The 24,508-nt window shown below is 35.5% G+C and overlaps 1 protein-coding gene across 1 annotated transcript in view; it reads right to left on the minus strand.

Moving 5' to 3' along the window:
• The window catches only part of LOC132718623 (calpain-2 catalytic subunit-like), a 39,382-nt gene extending 19,148 nt beyond the window's left edge, over nt 1-20,234 (minus strand). Inside the window, exons 1-8 of the mRNA XM_060702348.1 lie at nt 19,903-20,234; nt 15,354-15,885; nt 9,790-9,921; nt 9,066-9,124; nt 6,778-6,909; nt 5,645-5,852; nt 4,811-4,962; nt 3,383-3,546 (exon numbers count right to left, since the gene is read on the minus strand). Of these exons, the coding sequence (XP_060558331.1) occupies nt 3,383-3,546; nt 4,811-4,962; nt 5,645-5,852; nt 6,778-6,909; nt 9,066-9,124; nt 9,790-9,921; nt 15,354-15,884 (1,378 nt within the window). The 5' untranslated portion in view covers nt 15,885; nt 19,903-20,234. The remainder of the gene's footprint in view (nt 1-3,382; nt 3,547-4,810; nt 4,963-5,644; nt 5,853-6,777; nt 6,910-9,065; nt 9,125-9,789; nt 9,922-15,353; nt 15,886-19,902) is intronic.
• Nucleotides 20,235-24,508: the final 4,274 nt, after the last annotated feature.

Below are 24,508 nucleotides of genomic sequence, written 5' to 3' on the forward strand. Positions count from 1 at the left end.
AGTGTTTAAGCACCCATACACGGGACTTCGATTTAAAGTCTCATCCGAAAGACTGATTAGTAATTCTAGTTGGCCAGCCCGGGAATCGAACCCACAATGTCGAGATTACAAGTCTCGCGCTCTAACCGATTGAGCTATGCGGGCTGGCTAATTTGCAGAAGCGTGCTCAGTTTATATACCCAGTCTACTAAGCATGCGCGAACGAGATTGAATGACTTGTTAGGAGGAGGAGCCAAATATACAGGTCATTGCAAAAATACTGTGACGTATAGTGTAAAAATAAAGAGTTTAAACTCAAGCGCTTAAACTGAATATTAATAAAATACAATGTAAGAAAATACTGACATAAATGTTAGATATAAAACACTACACACTTGTATTTACGTATAAACAATACCCTTAACAACAATGTGAGATATTTGTCATTAATATATTATAATCGAAAGAAAGGTTAAAAAAGAAAGTAAAACTCTAAAGGTAATGAAAACATCTCATTTAATTTAAATCAGTATGCCTCATGATTCATGCTTATTTTCATGAAAATTTTGAAAATGTATTTAAAATTAAAATATTGTAATGTGAACAAAGAAAATATTTTTTCGTATTGCAAACGGCGGATACAATTCATGTAAAATTACAAAACAAATAGGTCATAATAGGGGGAAAACACGCTAATTAGCGGGCGCGCGTGGCGAAGTTTAATAAAAGATCAGATAATTGAAATTAATGTTCAGATTTAATAAAATTTTTCCCTGCGCCCCTGCTAAATAGCGAAATGTCGAGAATAAATAAATTCAAATACCGGGGCGCGGAGCGAAAACAAGTTGATAAGCGGGGCGCTAATACGAGCACCCCCACAAAGTTTTATTCATCAAACTTCGCCCCGGGTCCTTGCTAATTAGCGACTTTTCGCTCCGCACTCCTGCAATTTTAACTTTTTTTTAATGCGTTTATTTAAGGTCGCCTCCGGAAAGCCCATATGGGCGACCGTACACTCAAGTGGAGCCATCCTGGAGCGTCCCGCTGAGATTTTTCCGTCGACTTTTTCCAGCTTTAATGGTGGAGGAAGACCCCAAGTGCCCCTTCGAGCATTATTTCAGGCACAAGCGGGCACTTGGGTAGAACCACCGACCTTCCGTAAGCCATCTGGATGGCTTCCTCACATGACTTTTAACTTTTCTGTTATAACATGTTTATATATACGAGGGTTTACGGGAAGAGCCGAGGTGTTACGATTGATAAGGATAATGACAAATCGGAAAGGTATTCCAAATGCACATTTTTTAAGAGCATTGTTTACCTAATATGCTTTTCACCATTTAAAATGAACACGAACGACAAAAAACAAACAAAAGCAAACAAAAAAAATACAAAATCAGTATTTCCGTGCGTGAACAGGACTTGAAATAACCGGTATATACTTTACAGATTTGACAAACAAGAACTTTATCACTTCATTAGGTAGATATAAGTGTTAAAATCTATATGTGCATGACTGTACACTTATTATATTTGTTTCCCATGGTGACGTTGCACTGTCGCAATTTTCAACCAGGAGGCAAACATTATAAATAGATTTTTCCAATTCATTTGTGATTTTATATATCAGATTATATTAATGAGATCGAAAAAAGAAATATGCTAGAAAAGATAATTTCATTACTAGTTTTTTATTTCTAACCTATTTGAACATTTAGTAGAGGAATCACAACGAGCTATCAACAATCTAAGTGATTATATAAAAAGGATGTAATTTGTTGGTTGAAATGCATCAGTCATTCTGTAATTCCAACTGACTACTCCACGAGGCAGTACAGGGATACCTGGACATATACCAATGTAGTACCGGATACAGGGATATATACCCAAGGTAATACGGCTATGCCTGGATATATACCCAAAGTAGTATGGGGATATCGTGATATATATCCAATATAGCATGGGGATACCGGGATATATGTCCAAGGTAGCACGGGGATTCCGGGATATATGCCCAAGGTTGTACGGGCATATATACCAAAAAGCACGGATATATACCCGACGTAGGACAGGGATACCGAGATATATGCCCAAGGTAGTACAGGGATACCGAGATATATACCCAAGGTAGTACAGGGATACCGGGATATATACCCAAGGTAGCACAGGAATACCGAGATATATGCCCAAGGTAGTACAGGGAAACCGGATATATACTCAAGGTAGCACATGGAAACCGGGATATATGCCGAAGATTACGGTAGCACAGGGAAACCGGGATATATACCCAAGGTAGTACGGGGATACCTGGATATATGCCCAAGGTAGTACGGGAATACCGGGATAAATATCCAAGGCAGTACAGGGATACCGGGATACATACCCATTGTAGCACACATGTAGCACGGGATACCGGGTTGTATGCCAAAGGCAGTACGAGAATATTGGGATATATACCAAAGGTAGTACGTGTATACCTGGATATATGCCCAAGGTAGTACAGGGATACCTGGTTATGTGCCCAAGGCAGTACAAGGATACCGGGATATATACCAAAGGCAGTACGGAGGTACCGGGATGTATGCCCAAGGCAGTAAAAGAATACCAGGTTGTACGGGGATACCTTGATATATGCCCAAGGTAGTACGTAGACACCTGGATATATGCTATAGGTAGTACTGGAATACCTGGATATATGCCCAATGCAGTACAGGGAGAGAACTGGGATATATACCTAAGGCAGTACAGGGATACCTGAATGTATGACAAGGCAGTATTTGGAATAGTAGTGTATATATTTCTTGTGTTAACTCTTAATTTTACCCCGTACTTCTCGAAGATTGGTGTGCTTTATGCGTCTAAAGCTTTCAGGGGAATAACTTCATCTGACTTATTGAAAATCAAAGAGAGATTTTCGTTGTCGTGCCAAAGTTCCAAAACATTTTCTGGGAAGGTTTTGGGAGAGGGACGAGGGCAGTTGTAGCTACAGATGACTGGGGCATTTTTTTAGATACAATACACGTAATAGCTGTTAAAAAATACAACTACAACATAGAAAATCTATCTAATATCATACACTTACCTAAACCTAGTGGATGTTCAAAATTATATATCATTGAATTAAAACTTACAATAAAATTCATATGTATCTTAAATATATCATAAAAATATCATTCGTCATTTATCTATTACAATCAAAGTTGTTGAATTATTTACCCATATTTAAACGTTTTAACAGTTTAATCACAATTAAAATTTAAAATAAGGTGAACAACATGCTTTGGTTCTCTTATTAAATCAAAATCGCATGTTTATTAAGGTACTTACTGGGCATTTATAATAAACGTTACGATTACGATTATAAAATAGTATATTGTAAGATAATTTGAGTTGTTTCACTTACTTAGCGAGTCTGTACACCCATCCTTGTCGAAATCAGGAACCAAAGAACACAGAGTAACACCGGAAAAATACTTGATAAAATCTTTTAAGGCAATCCAGAATTCACCATCGTCTTTGTTTGCATATGGTATAGCATCCGGATCAACTGTGTTCCACTCACGGCTCCTGGAATGACAGCATCGTCGCAAATAATAAAATACTAGAACTGTGTCGAAAGGACACGGATGCCCCCACTGGCAACATATATAGGGTAAATAGTGACAAAATTAACAAAGGGCCATATTTCTGTTAAATTTGGTCGCAGCAAAAATTACTTCTTTAACTTCCATCTACACATTAAGATTGTCCATCCCTGGAAGTTTAAGCAAAATCCGCCATCCGGTTTAAGAGGAGTTGCGTTCACAAAATTTCTACATAGTATATAGTGAAAAAATCAACAAAGGGCCATAATTCTGTTAAATTTGGTTGCAGCAAAAATTCCTTCCTTTGCTTTCATCTACACATTAAGGCTGTTCATACCTGGAAGTTTCAGCAAAATCTGCCATCCGGTGTAAGAGGAGTTGCGTTCACAAGATTTTAGGACGTACGGACGGACGCACGGACGGACAGACGTACGGACGGACGGACAAGTGCAACGCTTTATGCCACCCCCCTCCCATTGGTGGGGGTATAAAAACAAGTGGGCCGCGTCACGATAAAACAAACTTGCTTGATCCAGACATGAAAAAACCAACACAGGGCGTTTGCGACCAGCATAGATCCAGACCAACCTGCGCATCCGCGCAATCTGATCAGGATCCATGCTGTTCGCTATCAGTTTTTCTACTTGTCATAGGGTTGTCAAACAAACAGCATGGATCCTGATCAGACTGTGCGGATGAGCAGGCTGGTCTTGATCCATGCCGGTCGCAAACGCACTATGTTGGTTTTATTGTGACGCAGTCCAAGTGTTTATGAAAACCTCCTTTTCGTGGTACGTTTTCTTTTTTGTCTAAGGCCAATCTTCAATATTTTCTGCTCTAAGTCGATTTTCTGAATAAGGTTGTTCTGATCATGTACAGAAACGTTTTTGTTCCTAGTGTATATGTTCATATCTCTTTTTTTAATAACATGTAGATAAAAAGCATGAAATAATCTAGTTACGTGCTGGACTCGAACACACAGCGGTTAGAGTATGTAAATCGCACTCCTGTTCGACAGCCGAAATATTGCTCTCAGAATCTATACAATAATTCATTAAAAATCCCTCAGGAGTTTGCTCATACCAGCAAATATCATATTAAAGTGCTGAACAATTTTAACCTTACTAACCGCTTTTTATCGACAATTCTATGACGTAGTCCACAATCTTATTAATTATTTTGAGATTCAAAAGCTATTTCTAATTTGTTATGTATCTCAATCAGAAACCAATTAAAACCGCACATACTTATCTGACCAAGGTCCTGTCCATTCCGTATTTCCCCAAGGATTGCGAACTCTTACAAGATGTACAGTTTGTCCGTTTGAATTTACAGTGACGGCATCAGTAAGTGAGTATGCATGACCACCGACCAGACCGAATTTGTTGTTGTTTTTTTCCTGTAATTATACAAAGATAAATGTGTCCTGAGTATTGTGAAGTTTTGGAAATTTGACCATAAAAAACAACGAAACTTGAACTCCTTGTTTTAAAATCAATCAACGATTCTACACATAAATAATTTATATCGAACAGCAATTCTGCACATAAATAACTTACATCAATCAGCGATTCTGAAAGTTGTAATAAAATTCCTTGTATAATTAGTGAAAGAGTTGTATACAGAATAATATCAAAATTTTGTATACATATTACAAATATAATTTGGTAAAAACTTCTGAAAAAGTTTGGGCTGAAATCCTTTAAAGTTGCGGTATTCCACAGTGGTTTACACATTTGACAAGTAATCTATGGATCGTTTATCTTCGTGGGTTCAAACCCCTGTCAGAGCCTCGTTGTTTCCTTGAGCAAGAAACTTTACACTCATTGCTCAAAACTGGTTTGTTAAGGAACAGACTCGAGGTTTAAGCACCCTACAAAATAATAGCAGCAAATTTAAAAGCAGCGTACAAAAAAAATTTTTTCACCCGCCCGCCGGCCAACCAATCGTATAACCAGTATTTTCGTCAAAAAAAAATTAGTCAAACTCGAAATCCACACAGTAACGATCTTCTTTATCCGTCTTCCACAAGACGATTTAAATCTTTTCTTTTTTTTCCAATTAAAACTTATTAAACATACCGGTACTTCAGTTGTAATCATGCTTTCACCGTGTCTGATTGCATTTTTCAAGCGTTTGTGAAGTGCTAAAGATTTTTTCCTCGTGGATCCCTCAGCATCTGCTTCAAGTGCATCATCAAAGTCAATGTACTCCGAACAACCTCCGGTAAGAGCAAGAAACGCGTCACTTGACTGACCTCCATATACCGCGTTATAATTACCGTGAAATCTATAAATAAATATGACTTTGAGGGGTCATTATGACAGACTCGGTGTAAAGTACGAAATACATCGTTGGTAAATGCATTTCTATTACGAAAACAGGTATTATCCCGATCTTGTATAATGTACTTTATACGAATAATATTATCTATCTTAGCCATTAAAGCGGGATATTACAAAGAGTAACATAAAAAGTCATGTAACAACTTCTTAAGAGGATTCAGTGCAACATTTTGACGTGCTGTCGGACTTGGTATCTACAATGTATTATTGTAGTATATTGTTTAGTATATTCATACTAACATTTTAACATTTGACAAAACCAACACAGTGTGTTTGCGACCAGCATGGATCCAGACCAGCTTGCGCATCCGCGCAATCTGATCAGGATCCATGCTGTTCGCTATTAGATCCATGCTGTTCGCTATTAGTTTCTCTACTTGTTATACGATTGGTAAGCGAACAGCATGGATCCTGATCAGACTGCGCGGATGCGCAGGCTGGTCTGGATCCATGCTGGTCGCAAACACACTGTGTTGGTTTTGTAATGACGCGGCTCATTCAAAGTTTATGTGTTGACACAAGATTAAATTCTACTTAAGTCTTCTGATAACAAATAATTTCACCGGTTTTTCTAAAATTTAAATAAAAAAATATAAAAGTTGAAACTTCCTTTAGCCAGCGTAAGGGTACGTGAATGGTAGCCCGCAATTACCGTCCATGAACAGGCTCAAATTAACTGAGCCTGAAACATTCTCATTGTTTTCGTTTTTGAGCGTTCAATAAGGCTTTTTTATTCTATTATCGTCCAAATATATCAAATGCATTTGACATAAATCTACCAACGTTCTGAATAACAATACATACAAATTCTGCGGCAAATCAAAAATTGCATGTAAAATAAGAAATATATTGAAATAATAACCAGTCACCTTGCGAAAGCCTTTTCCAGGAAAGCAGGCCACATTTCCTGTTTATCCTCTGCAGACTTGGCGCCCCATAACACGTCACCATGAATTACTGGCAGGAAATCATCAATGAATACTGTTTCCCATCCACCAAATCTGTTTGATAAAAAATACATTACCAATCATTAAAGTCTAGAAACACGAACAAAACCCTCATTCATCACATCAAGTTTAGTGTAAATTTTCGGCCATACTTGATTTACAATATCCTAGGAAGACTTAAAACTCTTTTGAATCTTCTACGTCTTCCCATCTACTAGTATATACAACTACGTGTATATGCATGAGACTGACGCCGTAAATAGTTATAGGCTTTAACCGACTTTCGCCAATCTGGTCTGTTTTCGTAGGATTCACGTAACTTGAACGATAACGTTTAAAGTTAAGTAAAAATTTAAAAAAAAAAAACAACAAAAACAAATATAATTAGATAAAGATCGTAACACTAATTGTAAATACTAGTAGTTATTATAGAATAAACAAAACCTTGTCTTCATTTTAGCTTAAAATATTTAAGCATAAATGAACCGCGTCACGACAAAACCAACATATTGGGTTTGCGACCAGCATGGATCAGACCACCCTGCGCATCCGTGCAGTCTGATCAGGATCTATGCTTTTCGCTTACAGATCCTATAACAAGTAAAGAAACTGATAGCGAACAGCATGGATCCTGATCAGACTGCGCGGATGCGCAGGCTGGTCTGGATCCATGCTGGTCGCAAACCCATTATGTTGGTTTTGTCGTGACGCGGCTCAAATGTATTTCTGAGTTGTCAGCTACCTAACAATAGAATATCATGGACAATATCTGTGAGGACGGGTGTATTTCAAGGTACTTTACAGTAAAATCATACAATCACTTGTTACTGTGAAAGTGGTTTCGTATATTTGAAGTAATAATACAAAGGCGTTGTGTAGGTTCGATCTGTATTGACTCTCGATTCAATGTGTACAAAATCTCAACAGTAATATATAAACAATAACAACATACGTCAGAAGTGACGTTGACGTCAAATAGCGCGGTAAGACGTAACGTAGATAATAGCGTACATATATGTAGTTTTCTTGCGGACATACTGGGGGCCGCGAAATGTTTAACACTTATTACACAAAGATAAAGAATATTTAAGCAGTATGTTCAGAAATAACTTATCAGCAATATCAAAGAGTAATTTAAATAAGTAAGTATCGTCTCTAAGCATTCATTTGGCAAAAATATTATGGTTATTAATCTTTAAAATACAGTTTTTTAAAGAGTCACTTTGTATGAATATAATTTCATAGTTAAAGTTCTGTAACTTCCAAAGGAAAAAGTTTCACTATCGGTCTATTGGTAACACCACTGTCTGTTCTAATTTTCGCCGACCGAACGAGTCCATCTCTCCCGAGCACGAGTTGTTCAACGACCGCCAATTTCCATTGTGCACGTGGTACGTCATCGTGAACTTGTACTACGTCACCAACTGATATGGATTGTTTATTTTTTCCGGATGTACGATGTTGTTCACGAAGAGCAGTTAGGTAATCATGTCTCCATCTCTTACGGAAGTCTTCTATGATTTTAATCTGAACTCTGGCACGTTGTGTAATGTTCTGTTGTTTCCCAAGGCTCAAACTTAGGTCCGTTTCATCAACAGTGTCATGATACGGTAATGTAGTAATGCGTCTACCATATAAAAGATGGGCTGGTGTTAATGGTTCTGGTTCTGGGCGATTGCCGGACGAGACATATGTTAACGGACGGTCATTCATAACGGCTTCTATCTCGGTTATGACAGTCTGCAAAGAGTCGTATGTAACGTAGGTACGGCCTAGGGTTTTCTTGAGTGCTGTCTTTAGAAGAACGTCATGTCTTAGCTGAGTGGTAGAGTGTAGAATTGCAGCTTCGGGCTGATTTGAAACACCGGAAGTAGCTGGTATGGTGAAACTTGCGGCATTGGGATTGAGCTTTGAGTTTGATTGCTTGGCAGATTTGTCACAGATACTTGAATGATGTTTGCGCTGACAGTGACGACATCTATTTGTGGAACGACATGTAGTCCTAGTCAGACAATGGTATGGCAACATGTGAAGCATCTAATAATGAGCAATGTAGAATATTGAGATGTTCAAAATATGTACCTATCTCATGACGATGACATTTCATTACATATTTGCTGATTTCTGACTTATAAATAGATGGATAGTCTTATTAACATTAATAACACAAAAGTTTAAAATGAGTTTTGAAAATTTAATGTTAAACTCACCTCCAGAAATTACAATAAAAATAGCCGCCTTCGGGGTTCCATGCATCCATAGGCACAACCTGAAAGTATATTATCAGATTACCAAACCCACTCTTATTACAAATATTTCCTGTAAACTATCAAAATATTCCCCACTATTAAATTTCGTTTCAATTACACCTCTGTTAATACCGTTTTCTATTTTATTATCCGGCATTAAGAGTTACATCTAGTTAATATATAAATTTGACAATTCTTGATGTAGTATAGCTAAAAAATGAAAATGAAACTGCCTTTGATAATAATTTAAGAAAATATTTGATACTTTGAGGCAACTTGTTACAATGCCTTATATTACATTTTTTTCAGTTGCTGTCGATTGATATAAGTTCGCTTTCCGCTAGGAAAATCTAATAGTATTTAATAGCGCACGGCAGTGAGGGCCTCACACATTACTTAGCCCAGAAACACTTAACAGACCGAAGCTGGAGGCTAGGGTCCATTTCATGTTTTGGGCTTACAAAGAAGTCACTATAATGATATGGGGAACAAAATATTGTGTGCTATTTTGTAAACTATATTGCACTTTTCCGGAAAAAAATCGTTGAAGGAAATCCAGGCTACATGCAACTAAATTTAAGCAGTCCGACAAAAAACGTAATTTAGTGCCCGCCAAGACGGTCTAAGTACATGTAATACTTAAATGACATTATATCAAACTAAAACACTGAGTTTTCTAGCTTACCCTGTGAAATAATTTGGGTCTATCAGCTAACATGGCGACCATAGATAGGAACCAGCAAGTTCCAGCACTTCCTTGACCTATATCATAGCGTGTGGTTCCCTCCGAAAATAGGACAGGTGCGTCTCGGAACTCCTGTAAAATTATTATAACATTTCACTGTTGTAGCGCTGATATATGTCCAAACGTCGAAAAATGTCCAAACGACGATAAATGTCCAAAAATTGACGATAAATGTCTCAATCGCCGATAAATGTCCAAAACTCCTTTAACGATAAATGTCCAAAAATTAACGAAAAATGTCGCAACAAATTAGGTGCTCATAAATGTCCAAATCGGTTAACGATAAATGTCTCAACTTTTCATATGTTAATTGCACTTATTTTTATGGTCAACAGTAATGCATCAGCCAGTTATAAAGGTTTCCATAGGGATTAAAAGTTCCGATTTAAGTAGCGTTCTCACCAGCATCCCGGCAAAGCCCAGGACCACCCCAGACGATCCGGGATGAAAATATTGTTGCAGTCTCAATAGCCCCGGTAGCACTATGGCGATACCCAATTTCCATACTTATAACAACCAGGATGAACTCCGGGCTATCCATGCAGAGTCCAGTTGAAACTAGGGATAATGCAGATAGTAAGTGGACGACGGTTGACATAACACGATATTCAAACGTTGTTAAGTCTTCGATCAAAGAGATCATAAAAGCTGAGATTCATGCTAGCACAGCCCCGGATGATGTCGGCACAATCCCGGATGATCTCGGCAGAGCCCCGGTACGGTCAGATAGAGTGCCGACAATCACCGGTAGAGCCCCGGCAGAGCCCTTGATCATCCCGGGCGTTGCCGACAGAGTTACGGACGAACCCCGGTCGTTCCTGGATCACCCGACCGACCACTTGGACTTTAGCGGGATGTTTGTGAGATTGTGAAAAAAGTTTAAAAAATGTATTTGAAAATAAGTTGATTGTTGGATACAGTCTATCTCCCTTACTATTAAAAGGGGAAAAATAAGTTGAACCGAGGTGCACTGTACTGGTGCTTTACACCGGGTACTTAAAAGAACCAGGGTCGCCTCTGGAACGGGGCGTCATCTGTATCATGCACTATCCCCCGAAAAATAATATACTAACAATCTTCAGGGGACGTTGGTCATATGGGCAACCGGTACCAACGATAAAAAAGTCAAATAAAATAAATTATTATGCCCCCCTTCGAAGAAGTGGGGGTATATTGCTTGGCCCATGTCGGTCGGTCGGTCGGATCGTCGGTCCGTGGACCATGCCATTTCCGCTCAATAACTAAACAATGCTTTGGCTGATGGTCCTCATATTTGGTATGGAGGTTGGTCATGACTAGTAGGTGACCCCATTGATTTTGGGGTCAGTAGGTCAAAGGTAAAGGTCACAGTGACCTCACCATGAAAAGCTTGTTTTTAGAAGATATTTTGTGTGTAACATTGTCTCATTGACAACTTCAGGGTTTTCTCAATTCATGGACCCATGGGTCATATTGGTTCTGCCCCATGGCAAAGATATACATGTATTCCATAACATGTTGTAAGCGTGAGACGACTTTTGCTGAATTTTGGTCGGTTCAGTGGCGTAATATTAGAAATCTGTAATATTATAAGAGAATCTAGATGGGCCAATGCTTGGTTGCACCTTCGGTTATGTACTGATGCCCTTTGTTGGTACGAGATTGCAGATATTTGGTACAGAAGACCGTTAGAAATGGCATCAGTACATTACCGAAGTTGCAACCCAGACATAACCAAGTGTAAACCAGTTAACATATGTGTAAAAACAGTTTAAAGATGAAAATATTCCTTGACAAATTGTGATAATTTCAAAATAACGTTTGTCGAATGGAGAAGAAATGTTAAAAGTTTTTGTCAACAGATTAAAATAAATATTACACAGTATTCGAATAGTAAAATTATAATTGCTATATGATGGTGTCATTTAAACATTTATATTATTATACCTCAATATATCCTTCAATGTAAAACTCCCATAGGGCTACAATGTGTTCTAATCGAATATCACACTCCTAGAATATATTTCTCGGGGAATATTTCTTATATCACCATGGAGCACAAAACTCTTACATAACTCATTCATATAGCGGTAATGCCTTAGTACCCAGTTAGCATAATATTATTTATTTCCTAGTCTGTCTGTCTGTCTGTCTGTCTGTCTGTCTGTCTGTCTGTCTGTCTGTCTCTTGTTTTTATCTATATACATTATACTATTTTGTGTATATCGAACATTTACAAATCAAAATCGCTATAATTGTGAAGTGATGATCTGTATTTTCTTTCAGGCAAAGACTGATTTTCGGTGTAATAAAATAAATAACACATGGCTGTCGGGGTGATAGAGGATATTGCAAACCCTTGAACTGGCATATTACCCTCGGCTGCGCATCGGTGTAATATACCAGTTCTCGTGTTGACAATATCCTCTATCACCCCGACAGTCATGTGTTAATTTTATATTATTATACCTCAATATATCCTTCAATGTAAAAATCCCATAGGCCTACAATGTGTTCTGATCAATACCTGTGTTCTGATCGAATATCACCCTCCTAGAGTATATTCCCCGGGGAATATTTCTTATATCACCCTGGAGCACATAACTCTTACATAACTCTGTATTCATAATAGCGATAATGCCTTAGAAACCAGTTAACATGATGCAAAAAAAAATATACATACTAAAAACATCTTTATTTAGCAAAGAATCCAACGTGGAAAGCGAAAGGTTCGTGCGAAACCGTTACAAGCTTGTACATGTTTACGTGTATAAAAGTTACTACATGTAACATGTTACTAAAATGTTATAGATAGATGATTAAAAATAATTGTAATTTTGCATCCATTAATAATAATTATAATAATTTGATTTTGTTGTTGTTATTTATTTTCTAATGAAGAAATCACGATATGTCTGTCTGTCTGTTTGTCTTGTTTTTATCAATACATTTTTGTGTTTGCAGATCAAAATCGCTATTATTTTGAAGTGTTGATCTGTATTTTCTCTTATGAATGTTTTGGAACCTTAGGTTTTTTTCAGTATAATAAAATAAATAACATATAGCTGTCGGGGTGATAGAGGATATTGCCAGCCCTTGAACTGGCATATTACCCTCGGCTGCGCCTCGGGGTACAACTTCTCGGGTTGACAATATCCTCTATCACCCCGACAGCAATATGTTACATGTATTTATATACTATTATACCTCAATATAGCCTTCAATGTAAAACTCCCATAGGCCTACAATGTGTTCTGATCGAATAACACCCTCCTAGAATATATTTCCTTGGGAATATTTCTTATATCACCCTGGGGTACATAACTATTACATATCTCTGTATTGATAAAAACGATAATGCTTTAGTAACCAGTTAGCATAATGCAAAATGACAGCCATGTGTTATTTATATAAAATTGCAAAGTTAATATTTGACATATAAGTAATTTTTAAATGTACATGTTTGTATCCAACCAGCACAGGAAGAAAACATACTATTACGTCAAGTGTCTATTACGGTGGCACAGATGTGACACATGGGTGTCTTTATTTATCTTGTTCACACGAGATATTATCTTGTTCCCACGAGATATTATCTTGTTCCCACGAAATAATTATCTTGTTCCCACGAGATAATATCTTGTTCCCACGAAATAATTATAGCCAATCAGAAGCTGTAAAATGGTATATAGCAGTTACTTCCCCTTATTTAGTTGAACATTTACTTGATTATATATACATTATATTCATGTATAACCATGTAGGTTGATCTTGAAAGTGCCACACTGTAGGGACATACAAAACCTTAACTACCAATTACTGGTGTTTAATAGCGCATACCCTCATCTGGTGACGCATTTGCGTGCAAACTGATCTGGGTCGACACTGGAGGGATACATGTAAGTAGCCTTTCAAAACTCTGTATTTATAAGGCGGTGGCCCCGCAGTGGCGTTCAGTCCACCACGCGCGAATGAGTAATAATCAAATACAACTGTCTTAAATCAATGTAGCATGAGAAGGACCGTCTTCGCAGCACTTAAGAGAAAAGTCACAAAACCCATTTTACACGTGTTGCGTATATGCTTTTAACGACCATTGTTGAACCATATCCCCCGACAAGCAAATGCGTCAACCTGTCAAGGTCTGCACTGTTCGCTGTTGAATCAGTAGGTCAGATTTTAACTGTCAAAGCAGTTAACCCCTTGATTAGCTCACATGGTTTATACAGGTTAACTGCTTTGTTTGCCAGATAGAGTTGCATATTTTTCTTAACTTTTGACCACTTGACAGTAAAAGAATATGCAACTCTGTCAACGCCCACTTTCGGGACGGACACTTAGACACTCGGACGGACAAAAATATTGCACAAAAATATTGAAGAACACAAACAATGCTAAAACGTATTGCTTCGTTGAGTTAAGAAGGCACATGCCCCCCACGGCCCATCCGGATCTGCAACTGGCCATGCACAATAATGTATGATACATTTTACGTCGGGGGTTAACCAGAGGGTAAAATCACGGGTTACTTGGATTGACTGTTACATTATCCAATACAATAAATTACAAATTAACATATGAAAAGTTGAGACATTTATCGTTAACCGATTTGGACATTTATGAGCACCTAATTTGTTGCGACATTTTTCGTTAATTTTTGGACATTTATCGTTAAAGGAGTTTTGGACATTTATCGGCGATTGAGACATTTATCGTCAATTTTTGGACATTTATCGTCGTTTGGACATTTTTCGACGTTTGGACATATATCGGCGCTACAACTGTTTATGAATTTTCCTGACAAAAATTGTACCATAAATAAACAAGAGTTAAACCAGTATACTCGGAAAAAAGCAACGTAATATATCTGTTCAAATACAACATTTTTCAAAGTTCATGCCAAATCTCAAGCGATTCAATCTAGTAAAAAAAATATAAAAAAACGTTTAATATTCCACAGCATCATTGTTCAAACTAAAAGAGACTATAAGTAATAAAGTTTTTATCAATTACATGGGGTGTCTCAAAGGGTCATAAAGAACAGAAATGTATGTTTATTTACTATTGGGAGTTAAGATACTGCCAAACGAATGGTGGACCTTATTTTACAACCAAAACGCATTATGTTATATTTATTGGAGCTTCCAAATAACTAGCATAGCTTTTGTACCGAACTATTTCTAATTAAAAAGTCCATGATCTCTAGTATTTTAAAGTAACATTGGAAGTGAATCTTTAAAAATCAGGCAGTAATGCAACTGGTCCGCTACAGCCTGTCTTCGTCGTATATAGTATTTCCGTATTAGAAATTTGTGAATTTTTGCCGATTTACAAAGTGATAAGCTTCGTACTTGAAAGACAGTGTTGCATTAAAAATTTGGGACAATTTTGATATTTGAAAGGGAAAAATCGATCAGAATCGTATATTTTCTTGACTGTTAAACTAACTATATTTTTCTCAAAACACAAAGCGGCGAAATTCAAGTTTTAGATGAATGAAATGTTAAGTATGAAAATATGCATACGTGTGGTCTCTTCCATTCAAATGTTTCCCCTTCAATCGCAACTTCTGGACCAAAATCTCTATCAACAAATGGTGTTTCAGTTGGGGGGTCTGAAAAGTCTCTGTCCATCTCTTCTGGGTTTGGTCGAAAATCAATAGGATCACATTCAAAAAGACCGCTGTCATTTTGTCTATAACCGTTCTTACCCGCGTGTTTTTCTTGGGGTGGCGGAGGTGGTGGTGTAGGTTCTCGAGGAGGTGGAGTTGGCTCTCGTGGAGGCGGAGTCGGTTCCCGAGGAGGCGGAGTCGGTTCCCGAGGAGGCGGAGTTGGTTCCCGAGGAGGCGGAGTTGGTTCCCGAGGAGGCGGTGTTGGCTCTCTAGGAGGTGGAGTCGGTTCTGGAGGAGGCGGAGTTGGTTCTCGAGGAGGTGGGGTTGGTTCCCGAGGAGGTGGAGTCGGTTCCCGGGGCGGTGGAGTCGGCTGATGGGGTGTTGGAGTTCTCCTCCGCGCTTCGTGCCTAGGCGGGGCAGTGTCCGTACTACTTCCACAACCCATTCTGAAAATTAAAGAAGTTTTTGTAACATACTCTATTTTTATCCTTTTTTATTTACTTTTTAACATCTTATTAATTGGTTTTCAAACTGTAAGGTATCGTTTACTTTCATATACTACTATTGCTTATGTCATTTCACTTTTGTTTCAAATGGAAACCCCAGATAAAATGAACCAATTCCAGCTAATGCAGTCGTAAGCTTCCTTGCATTGATCAAATTTGAAATATGTTTACTTTCAATAAGTATTGATTTAGATAAGGCCTCGTGAAGACATTACAAATCACATTTTGATTGGCTGACAGCAAGGTCTAACAGCATTTGTCATGAATAACACTGAAATTACACTAACAATATCTTCTCGCGAGATTTTGATTTTAAACATAAATATAACAGCGTTATGTAGTTAATCATCTATGTTTTTCTCCACAAAATATGCATGCAACATATCTTATTCAATACTTTGTTCATAGATACTCGAATATTATAGCATTTTAATACTTTTAGCAAATCTATTTTCGTATGACTGCAAATTTGTTTACATTTAATCGGTTAAGTGCAAGATCTGTTTTCTTTACTTAATTAAGATAAATTTACTAAATCAATATTTAACTGTATACTGCTTAGTCTATAGTATATTATTTTAAGATTATTGCAACAGATTACTATATAGAGAAAACAACTTGAGAAAATCATTTTAATAGCAGTGTTAGCTTAATAAAAAATATTCAATTTTTGACGCTTTACGACATTACATAGTGAGTTAATCCATTAAATATAATCTTATTTCTATTTATTATATGACTTTACCCCAAAATAGAGAAATTGAAAAAGTGTTCGTAGGGCAAGAAAACTGTTCATGCGGTGTCCTTATTTGACCAGCTTAAAGACACATATCTCTCCAAGTGTCACGGTACTTTTATAAAGTAACGAGATTTTACATGTCTCACGTAAAACTTTAAGCACCATTCAACATTGAAATTTGTGTAATGCTTAACTTTAATCATAAATCCTCGCATGAGTCTTTCTTTGGATATCACACGCCCGTTTAACTCACAACGAGTGAAAAATGTGGGCATCTGTTATAGGTTAGAATGCACAAAACGTCACCAGAATCGACGTTTTTCAATGTTAAATTTGGTCCGGCGAGAAGTTGTCTCCAGTTTTCCAGCTACCCCAAGTGACTGCGTCGCACGGTATTTCCATCAAATTGTCGACCAACAGGCAATATCTTTACATGTGCATACTCGGAAAACACATCGCTAGCTAACTGCATTCCGATATTTTTACATAAATGTCTGTAATATTCAAAAATTATGAAAAACTCACATTGTTTATCGTGTCACACGTCCTAGATGGGTGCTCACAACGAGGAACGGAAGTTGCTCACAACATTTTAACCGATGGACATTTTTCACTCGTTGTGAGTTAAACGGGCGTGTATCAAAAACCAGCTTATTCCCGAATGGTTCCGACTACAGACATGCTGGTTCTCACATTCAACGTGCACCGCATTTGATAGCGACAATGCCGAGAGCCACGTTTGAATTTATCGAAATATTTTGTAAATGGAGTAAAACAACGGAAGTTTTGATGTTCATCTCATATATTACGTTGGTTATATTGAAGATGACCATGATGGCGGACAATAATATATACTTCAACAATGGACAAAATGATAATTTGGAAATATTGGACATGGAATAAAATGAACAGTGATTATATTGGGCTTTATATAACATAGATCTGTTATAATATTAAGTCTCTGATGGTTATGAAGATAGGTGTGGGATTTTTTTTCCAGCGAACATTTTTATCTTGTGTATTATTATAAACGTTGAAATATGACTTTTGTTCAAAACAGCGTATATAAAGTTCTTTTGATATTATCAAAAGTATTGTCAAACTTATATTTTATTATGATTTTAAGGCGTTTGAAGCTGAGCTCCATACTTGAATTGTTTGTTAGACAAAGAACATATGAGCCGTACCATGACAAAACCAACATAGTGCGTTTGCGACCGGCATGGATCCATACCAGCCTGCGCATCCGCGCAGTCTCATCAGGCTGGTCTGGATGCATGCCGCTCATTTTGTCCTCGACCTCGCCGCATACAATGTGTTATTTATTCTAGAAATCTGTATTCTTACGTCTGTAAGAAAACACTTTTGAAGAGCCATTACATAAATTGGTTTGAGGATTAGATAAGATTGTGTTTACGCTTGCCTAACATCACTACCATTTTATTTAAAAAAGAAAGCTAATTAGTTCTTTTTGTTCTAATTTTGATTCATATATAAATATTGGTGTATGTTTGTGAATGAAGAATTTATTTTAAAGTGCCGTCTGTGTGAGATATATATATTGGATAGGTATTATTAGATTTTTTAATCACCCGTTTTACGTTTCATTGATCAATACTCGTAGTCAAAGTCCAAAGTACTGATTGCAAAATTTAAATAGATCTTTACATGTCCATGTTTCAATGTTAACACACATGCAATAACAGGACACTATACGAAATTGTATTACACTGGAGTGTGATATTGAATGACGTATTCCAATAATGTAATGGTTGAATGTGTAGTTTTAATCCGACACGTTTCAGACTTGCATCTGGCTCTCGTGGATTTTACAAGAAAGGATCACACTCGGTTCTACAAATCGTTTAAGATCGGCTCTTTCCGTATATTTCTTCGGATAAGAGACTATGTCGAAGCATAACAGTCGAGAAGATCGGATTGTTGGCAGTACCTCGCTTCGTGAGATACTATCTTAATAAAATCCACTCGTATCAAATATAATTTCCAGATCATGATACTTCCAAATCGGACCACCTCGACTATTATACAAACATGATCTCGGACTTAAAGCGGACTGAAAGTAGTTGTACCACGTGTTTTTATGTAAACAAATATTAAGTTTGTAATAATTGATAATGTATATATTTGACATTTAAAGAAAAATAAGTATATTTTGGTAAATTTAAATTGAAATTATGCCTGACAACTATAACCATTTTAAAAATAGTTCGTTTAATCAATTCCGAATTAATTTCAAAAAAATATTGTACTTTAAACATATCATACAAATGGATTTTATGTACAGTACTTAATGATTCATTTTTACATGTTGCTTCAGTATTGAATGATTAAAAACAAAAAGTTCGATTTATTTGATTTATTCCTATCATATTACCAATATAACTTTACAAATAAGAACAAAGAAACTTATTCATAGTTTAGAAACGTATTTACGTATTTACTAATGGGCACGATATACATTCAATGCGTAACGGATCAACGACTTATTAAAGATTTAACTATCGTTAGTGTTCAGCAAAAAGGGTAAATTACAATATATGATATTCAACCATTGATTTTTAAAAAGAAAATATTTTTCAACTTGCTTTTGAATCTTTATTGACAGAGATAAACGTAATATTTACCGACCAAACACGCCATGCGTTTCAAATGTAAATTTCGTGTATATTTTCTAAATTAATAGAGTCATTTTAGAAATGTATACATCTCTTATATCTAGTTATGGTTAAACAAATATATAATTCGAATCCTGTGTTAAGTAAAGTTATGTTGACTCACTCACTATTTAGGAATGGCTTATCAGTTCGAGCCATATTGGGGCCACTCATGCCGTTCAGCAATTAAAACCGAACTCAGGGTAACCGTTTCGAGCTTTGTTACTCCGAGGTTAAAGTGTGTGAGCTATTTTGACAAGGGAGACCGTTTTGTTTATTTCTTGAACACGGGAGAAAAACTTAAATTATATCTTAAAATAATAATATTATGGAAATGTAAATTGCTGATATACATATGTGCAGATTATGTTCAACGGTACTTCTTAATTTTACCTGCATCATTGTAAGACACAGAAGAGAAATGTATACTTCATTCACTTAAAAATTTACAAGATACACAAATTTAACTAACTTAGCATATTTAAATCTTGTTTTGATTTTTAGATTTATCAACATATGAGTGATTTTATGGAACAACATTACCTTCCGGCTTGTCCTGTATATGTTTAAATCCTTACAGCTAATTAAGAATCAGCAGTTGCTCATATCCTGTTTTATATTACACGTATATATCTTTATAACAAATCATCAACAAATCGTGATTTTCACAACCCGCATTTACATTTTTTAAATATGACCACACATTTAAACGTTTTATATAGTTAATCCATTTCCCAATAAATAATTAGGTTATTATTCAAATGTCAGTAAAAGCTCTAAGCAACATGTCAACAAATAGTCTAAACTTTCAAGTAGCCGACAAATATCGGATTTTCACCCGGCACAAGGGAGATAATGTTTATGTCACTTTTACTAGCTTATAGGGTAGAATTACCTGTTACTTCGCTACACGGTAAACAGATATATAGCAAAATACACATTGTATTTTGAAATCCCATTTTTTTAAATGAAGATCGCGCTGTTTTACTATACATGTATATATACTTTCAGGGTATACAATTATCACATCCCTTTCAGTATATGTCACTACTCGATCAAGCACGTTTCTATATTGTAATAAAAACGATTACTATTTAAGCTTAAATATACAAGATAGTATATTTACATACCTTGATATTTAAATATCATAAAGAGGTTTAATGAGGTACACACAGACTGGAGATTTATAATCAAAGTCTTATTTGAGCCATTTTTTAAACTTCTTTTTCACGGATTCAATTAGTTTGTAATCTTTGATCTCCTTTAAATACATTAAATTTAACGGTTCTTAAATAGCGTCTCTTAAAACTGCTAACCAGTCTAACTATTTGTTAAGGTTAAATATCTTTCTATTCTTCAACTTTAAAGCTATAAAGCTATATGTGAAAATATGCTATGAATATCTGATTGGTAATACGAAACTGATATGATAGTCATATGAAAGTGATATGGCAGTTATATGAAAGTGACAAGATAATTGTATGACAATGATATGAAAGCTATATGAAAGTATCAAATTTATGTAAAAGTGGCACGACAGTGATATGAAAGTAACGTTATAGTTATACGAAAGTATCATGACAGTAATATGAAACATGAAAAAATATGACAATTATATGATTTAGATTGGCGTAATAGTTACATGAAAGTGGAATGATAGCTATATGAAAGTCATAAAGTTGCTTGAATGACATGACATAATAGTTGCATGAACACGATATGATAGTTGCATTAACGTGACATGATAGTTATATCAAAGTAACATGAATGTAATATGAAAGTTGTATGACAATAATAAGAGATTGGCATGATGATAGTGAAATGATAGTTGTATGAAAATATCATCAGAAAAAATGAAAAAGCTACAAAAACAAATATGAAAATGTCATAAAATATAAAACTGACTTAATATAAAAATGCTAAGAGAAATAGATAAATGAATGTGACATGATAGATAAATAAATGAGACATGATAGTTAAATGAATGTGCCATGATAGATAAATGAATGTGACATGATTGTTAAATGAATGTGACATGATTGTTAAATGAATGTGACTTGATAGTTAAATGAATGTGACTTGATAGATAAATGAATGTAACTTGATAGATAAATGAATGTGACATGATAGATAAATGAATGTGACATAATAGTTAATTAAATGTGACATGATAGTTAAATGAATGTGGCATGATAGTTTAATGAATGTGACATGATAGTCACATGGATGTGACATGACAGTTATACAAATGTGAAATGGTATTATGAAAATATCATATTAAGAGTATTAAGAAACTGACATGAAAATAATGTGTTTCGCAATAATAGCATGGTAATATGACTTTAAAATAATAACTTCATTACAATAATTATTATTATAGAATTTATAAAAGTGACATGAAAATAATCCGAAAGTTACATAACTATGATATGAAAGCGACATGACATTAATATAACTTAACAATATATGAAAGTGATATAACAAAAATGAAGTGACCTAATTAAAAACTGACATGATAACAATATGAAATTGATATGATTATTATATGAAAGTCACATAATAATTATAGATTTAACTTTTAAATGTATGAAAGTAACATGAAAGTAGATATTTGATGTGACTTAACCAAATCTATTTAGCTAACATTTTCTGAATATAATTAATTGATTCATACTCAGAAACTTTCGCTAAAACCTACAAACCAACAAATACTCTTTTGACTATAAGTGAACAAAATTAAACATGGACCAAAGGTTACCTTTACGTCTGATTCAGAGACGAGCTAAATATACGTGTAATTTTAAAATAAGACAATGAAATCAAAGAATCTCATTGGTCATTCTTAAATTAGTATTATAATATGATCAGAGTGTTTTAAGTCTAAAGAATACTTTTACAGACGACATGATACTGTTGTCATCATATTTTCTTTAATTTCACTCTTTAGCAAGTTTTTATTTAAGATTATTATTACAAGGAAATTATGAAAGTGTACATTTATTTTAACAGAAATGTGTGATGTTAAACATGTAATTATAAGTCAATAAATGATTTAAGAGCGCTAATGTATTCATAATGCGTAAATTCATACGTATTCCTTTGAAAGACAACGAGTAGTTCTGTTCATATAAAAACACACATATAAATGAAATGAAAGAAGTTTTGATTTCATTATAGTATTACGATGTCTCGTTAGAGCTATCGCGTCACACACAACGAAAACACGAAATAACTATTGTTGAAGGTCGAAAAAACGAAACCACGATGATGAATAGACGAAGATACGATGTGAAAAGTCGAAAGTAAGATGGTGTGAAGTCGAAAAGTACGGTAGCGGAAAAACGATATTATATCGAGTTTTATACTTTTCATTAATTTCGTTTCTTTAGTTGTTTTGAGTTATGTTTGTGTCGCGGTGGCCCTAACGGGACACCTTACATACTGTAATGAAATCGGACTACCCAAAGAGAACTTTTCTTTCATTTGTTATATTATAAGACAATCGTTTATATGCTGGTGTGCAATATCACTTTACGAATTTTCTTTTGTCTTTTATAAACGGTTTATGATAGCCTGTATTTAGTGTCGAGTACAACAAAGCCTAGAATATTATATTTAAACAAACTGGAACGTTAACCAGTTGTTCAGGTAAACAAAGTTTTGCTCTACATTTTATCGTTAAACACGCATTAATTGTAACATTTTTATAAAGATTTTATCTTATTATTTTTGCTTTAATTTCAATCTTTAACATAGCATTGTATTCATGTAGAAATAGTGTTTCCTTAATAACATTACCATAGTCTACTCTGAAGTATTGCGCATAATTGTGCACGATTTGTTCAAAACCAACATAGTGCGTTTGCGACCAGCATAGACCCAGACCAGCATGCACAATCGCGCAGTCTTATCAGAATCCATGTTGCTCGTTATCAGTTTCCCTTCTTGTTAGTAAGGGTTTGTAAGGGAACAGCATTGATCCTGATCAGACTTGCGAACGCTGGTCGCAAATGCACAATGTTGGTTTCGTCATGGCAATGCTCATATAATAAATATTTACACTTTCTGAAGGTAGTGGTACTATTTTCTTGCGGTATAACTTGTAAGTAATGGCGCAAGGAAAGAGTTTCCTTTCTAATTAAGCAGTGTATGTATTTGATTATACATCATATTGTGTTGAAAGAAATTATTGTTTAACTAAGTACTGGTATATTTATACCAGTAATTTAGTAAATTCTTAACAAATTTTGACAAAACAAAAATGCGAAAAAATGCGTTAAATCGTACTTTACTGTAAATCAACATAGTATTAAATCATTTATGCACCTATGTAACACCGCACTTTGGGGTCAAACGCACTTTGGGGTTGAACCCCAAAGTGCGTTACGCACTTTGGGGTCGGACCCCATAGTGCGTTACGCACTTTGGGGTCCAATTTCGACCCCAAAGTGCGTTAAACAGGTACATATGCATTTTTCAACATCAGGCAAACGACCGCACTTTGGGGTCAGAGAAAATTTATGTTCATTATGTTTTAAATAATATAGTGTAGTCAAAGCCAATGGTAAACAAAAATCAAGGTATTAAATAGACACAAAACATGTGCCCTGAATCAATAGGGATTTAAATGGTCTTGATTAGTAAGTGAAGAACTTTCACAAAATAAATCACCAAAAAAAGAATTTGTATCATTGCACCGCAAAACGTCCGTAACACAAAACGTACGTATATGGACGTTTTGCGGCGCATATCGTCCATATTTTTCTGACGTACATTTTGCGGCAAAAAGGCATGGTCCTGCCGCATAACGTCCATATTTTAAAGTTTATATAATTTTCGTTAATTTTGACCAGTTATTATCAGGTGTTATTGTGTGTTAATTTTAGCTCACCTGAGTATGCGCCTGTTTGTCTGTCCGTCTAAATTTAGCTTGTTACCACTCTAGCATCCACATACCCTAAGCAATATGTCCAGAGTTATCTGCCCTTGAATTACAATATCTGTTATATTTCACATTGTTACCACTCCAACGCTTTTATTTCTTCTTCAATCTTGACAATTTTCAACAGAATATCTATGACCATAAAATCTCAACAAAGTTAGATTATAGGCTAAATCTAACAAAAAAACAACAACAACAAAAATGCAC

Source organism: Ruditapes philippinarum, unplaced genomic scaffold (assembly GCF_026571515.1).
Source record: "Ruditapes philippinarum isolate M1 unplaced genomic scaffold, ASM2657151v2 ctg3313_1_1_1_1, whole genome shotgun sequence".
NCBI lineage: Eukaryota > Metazoa > Mollusca > Bivalvia > Venerida > Veneridae > Ruditapes > Ruditapes philippinarum.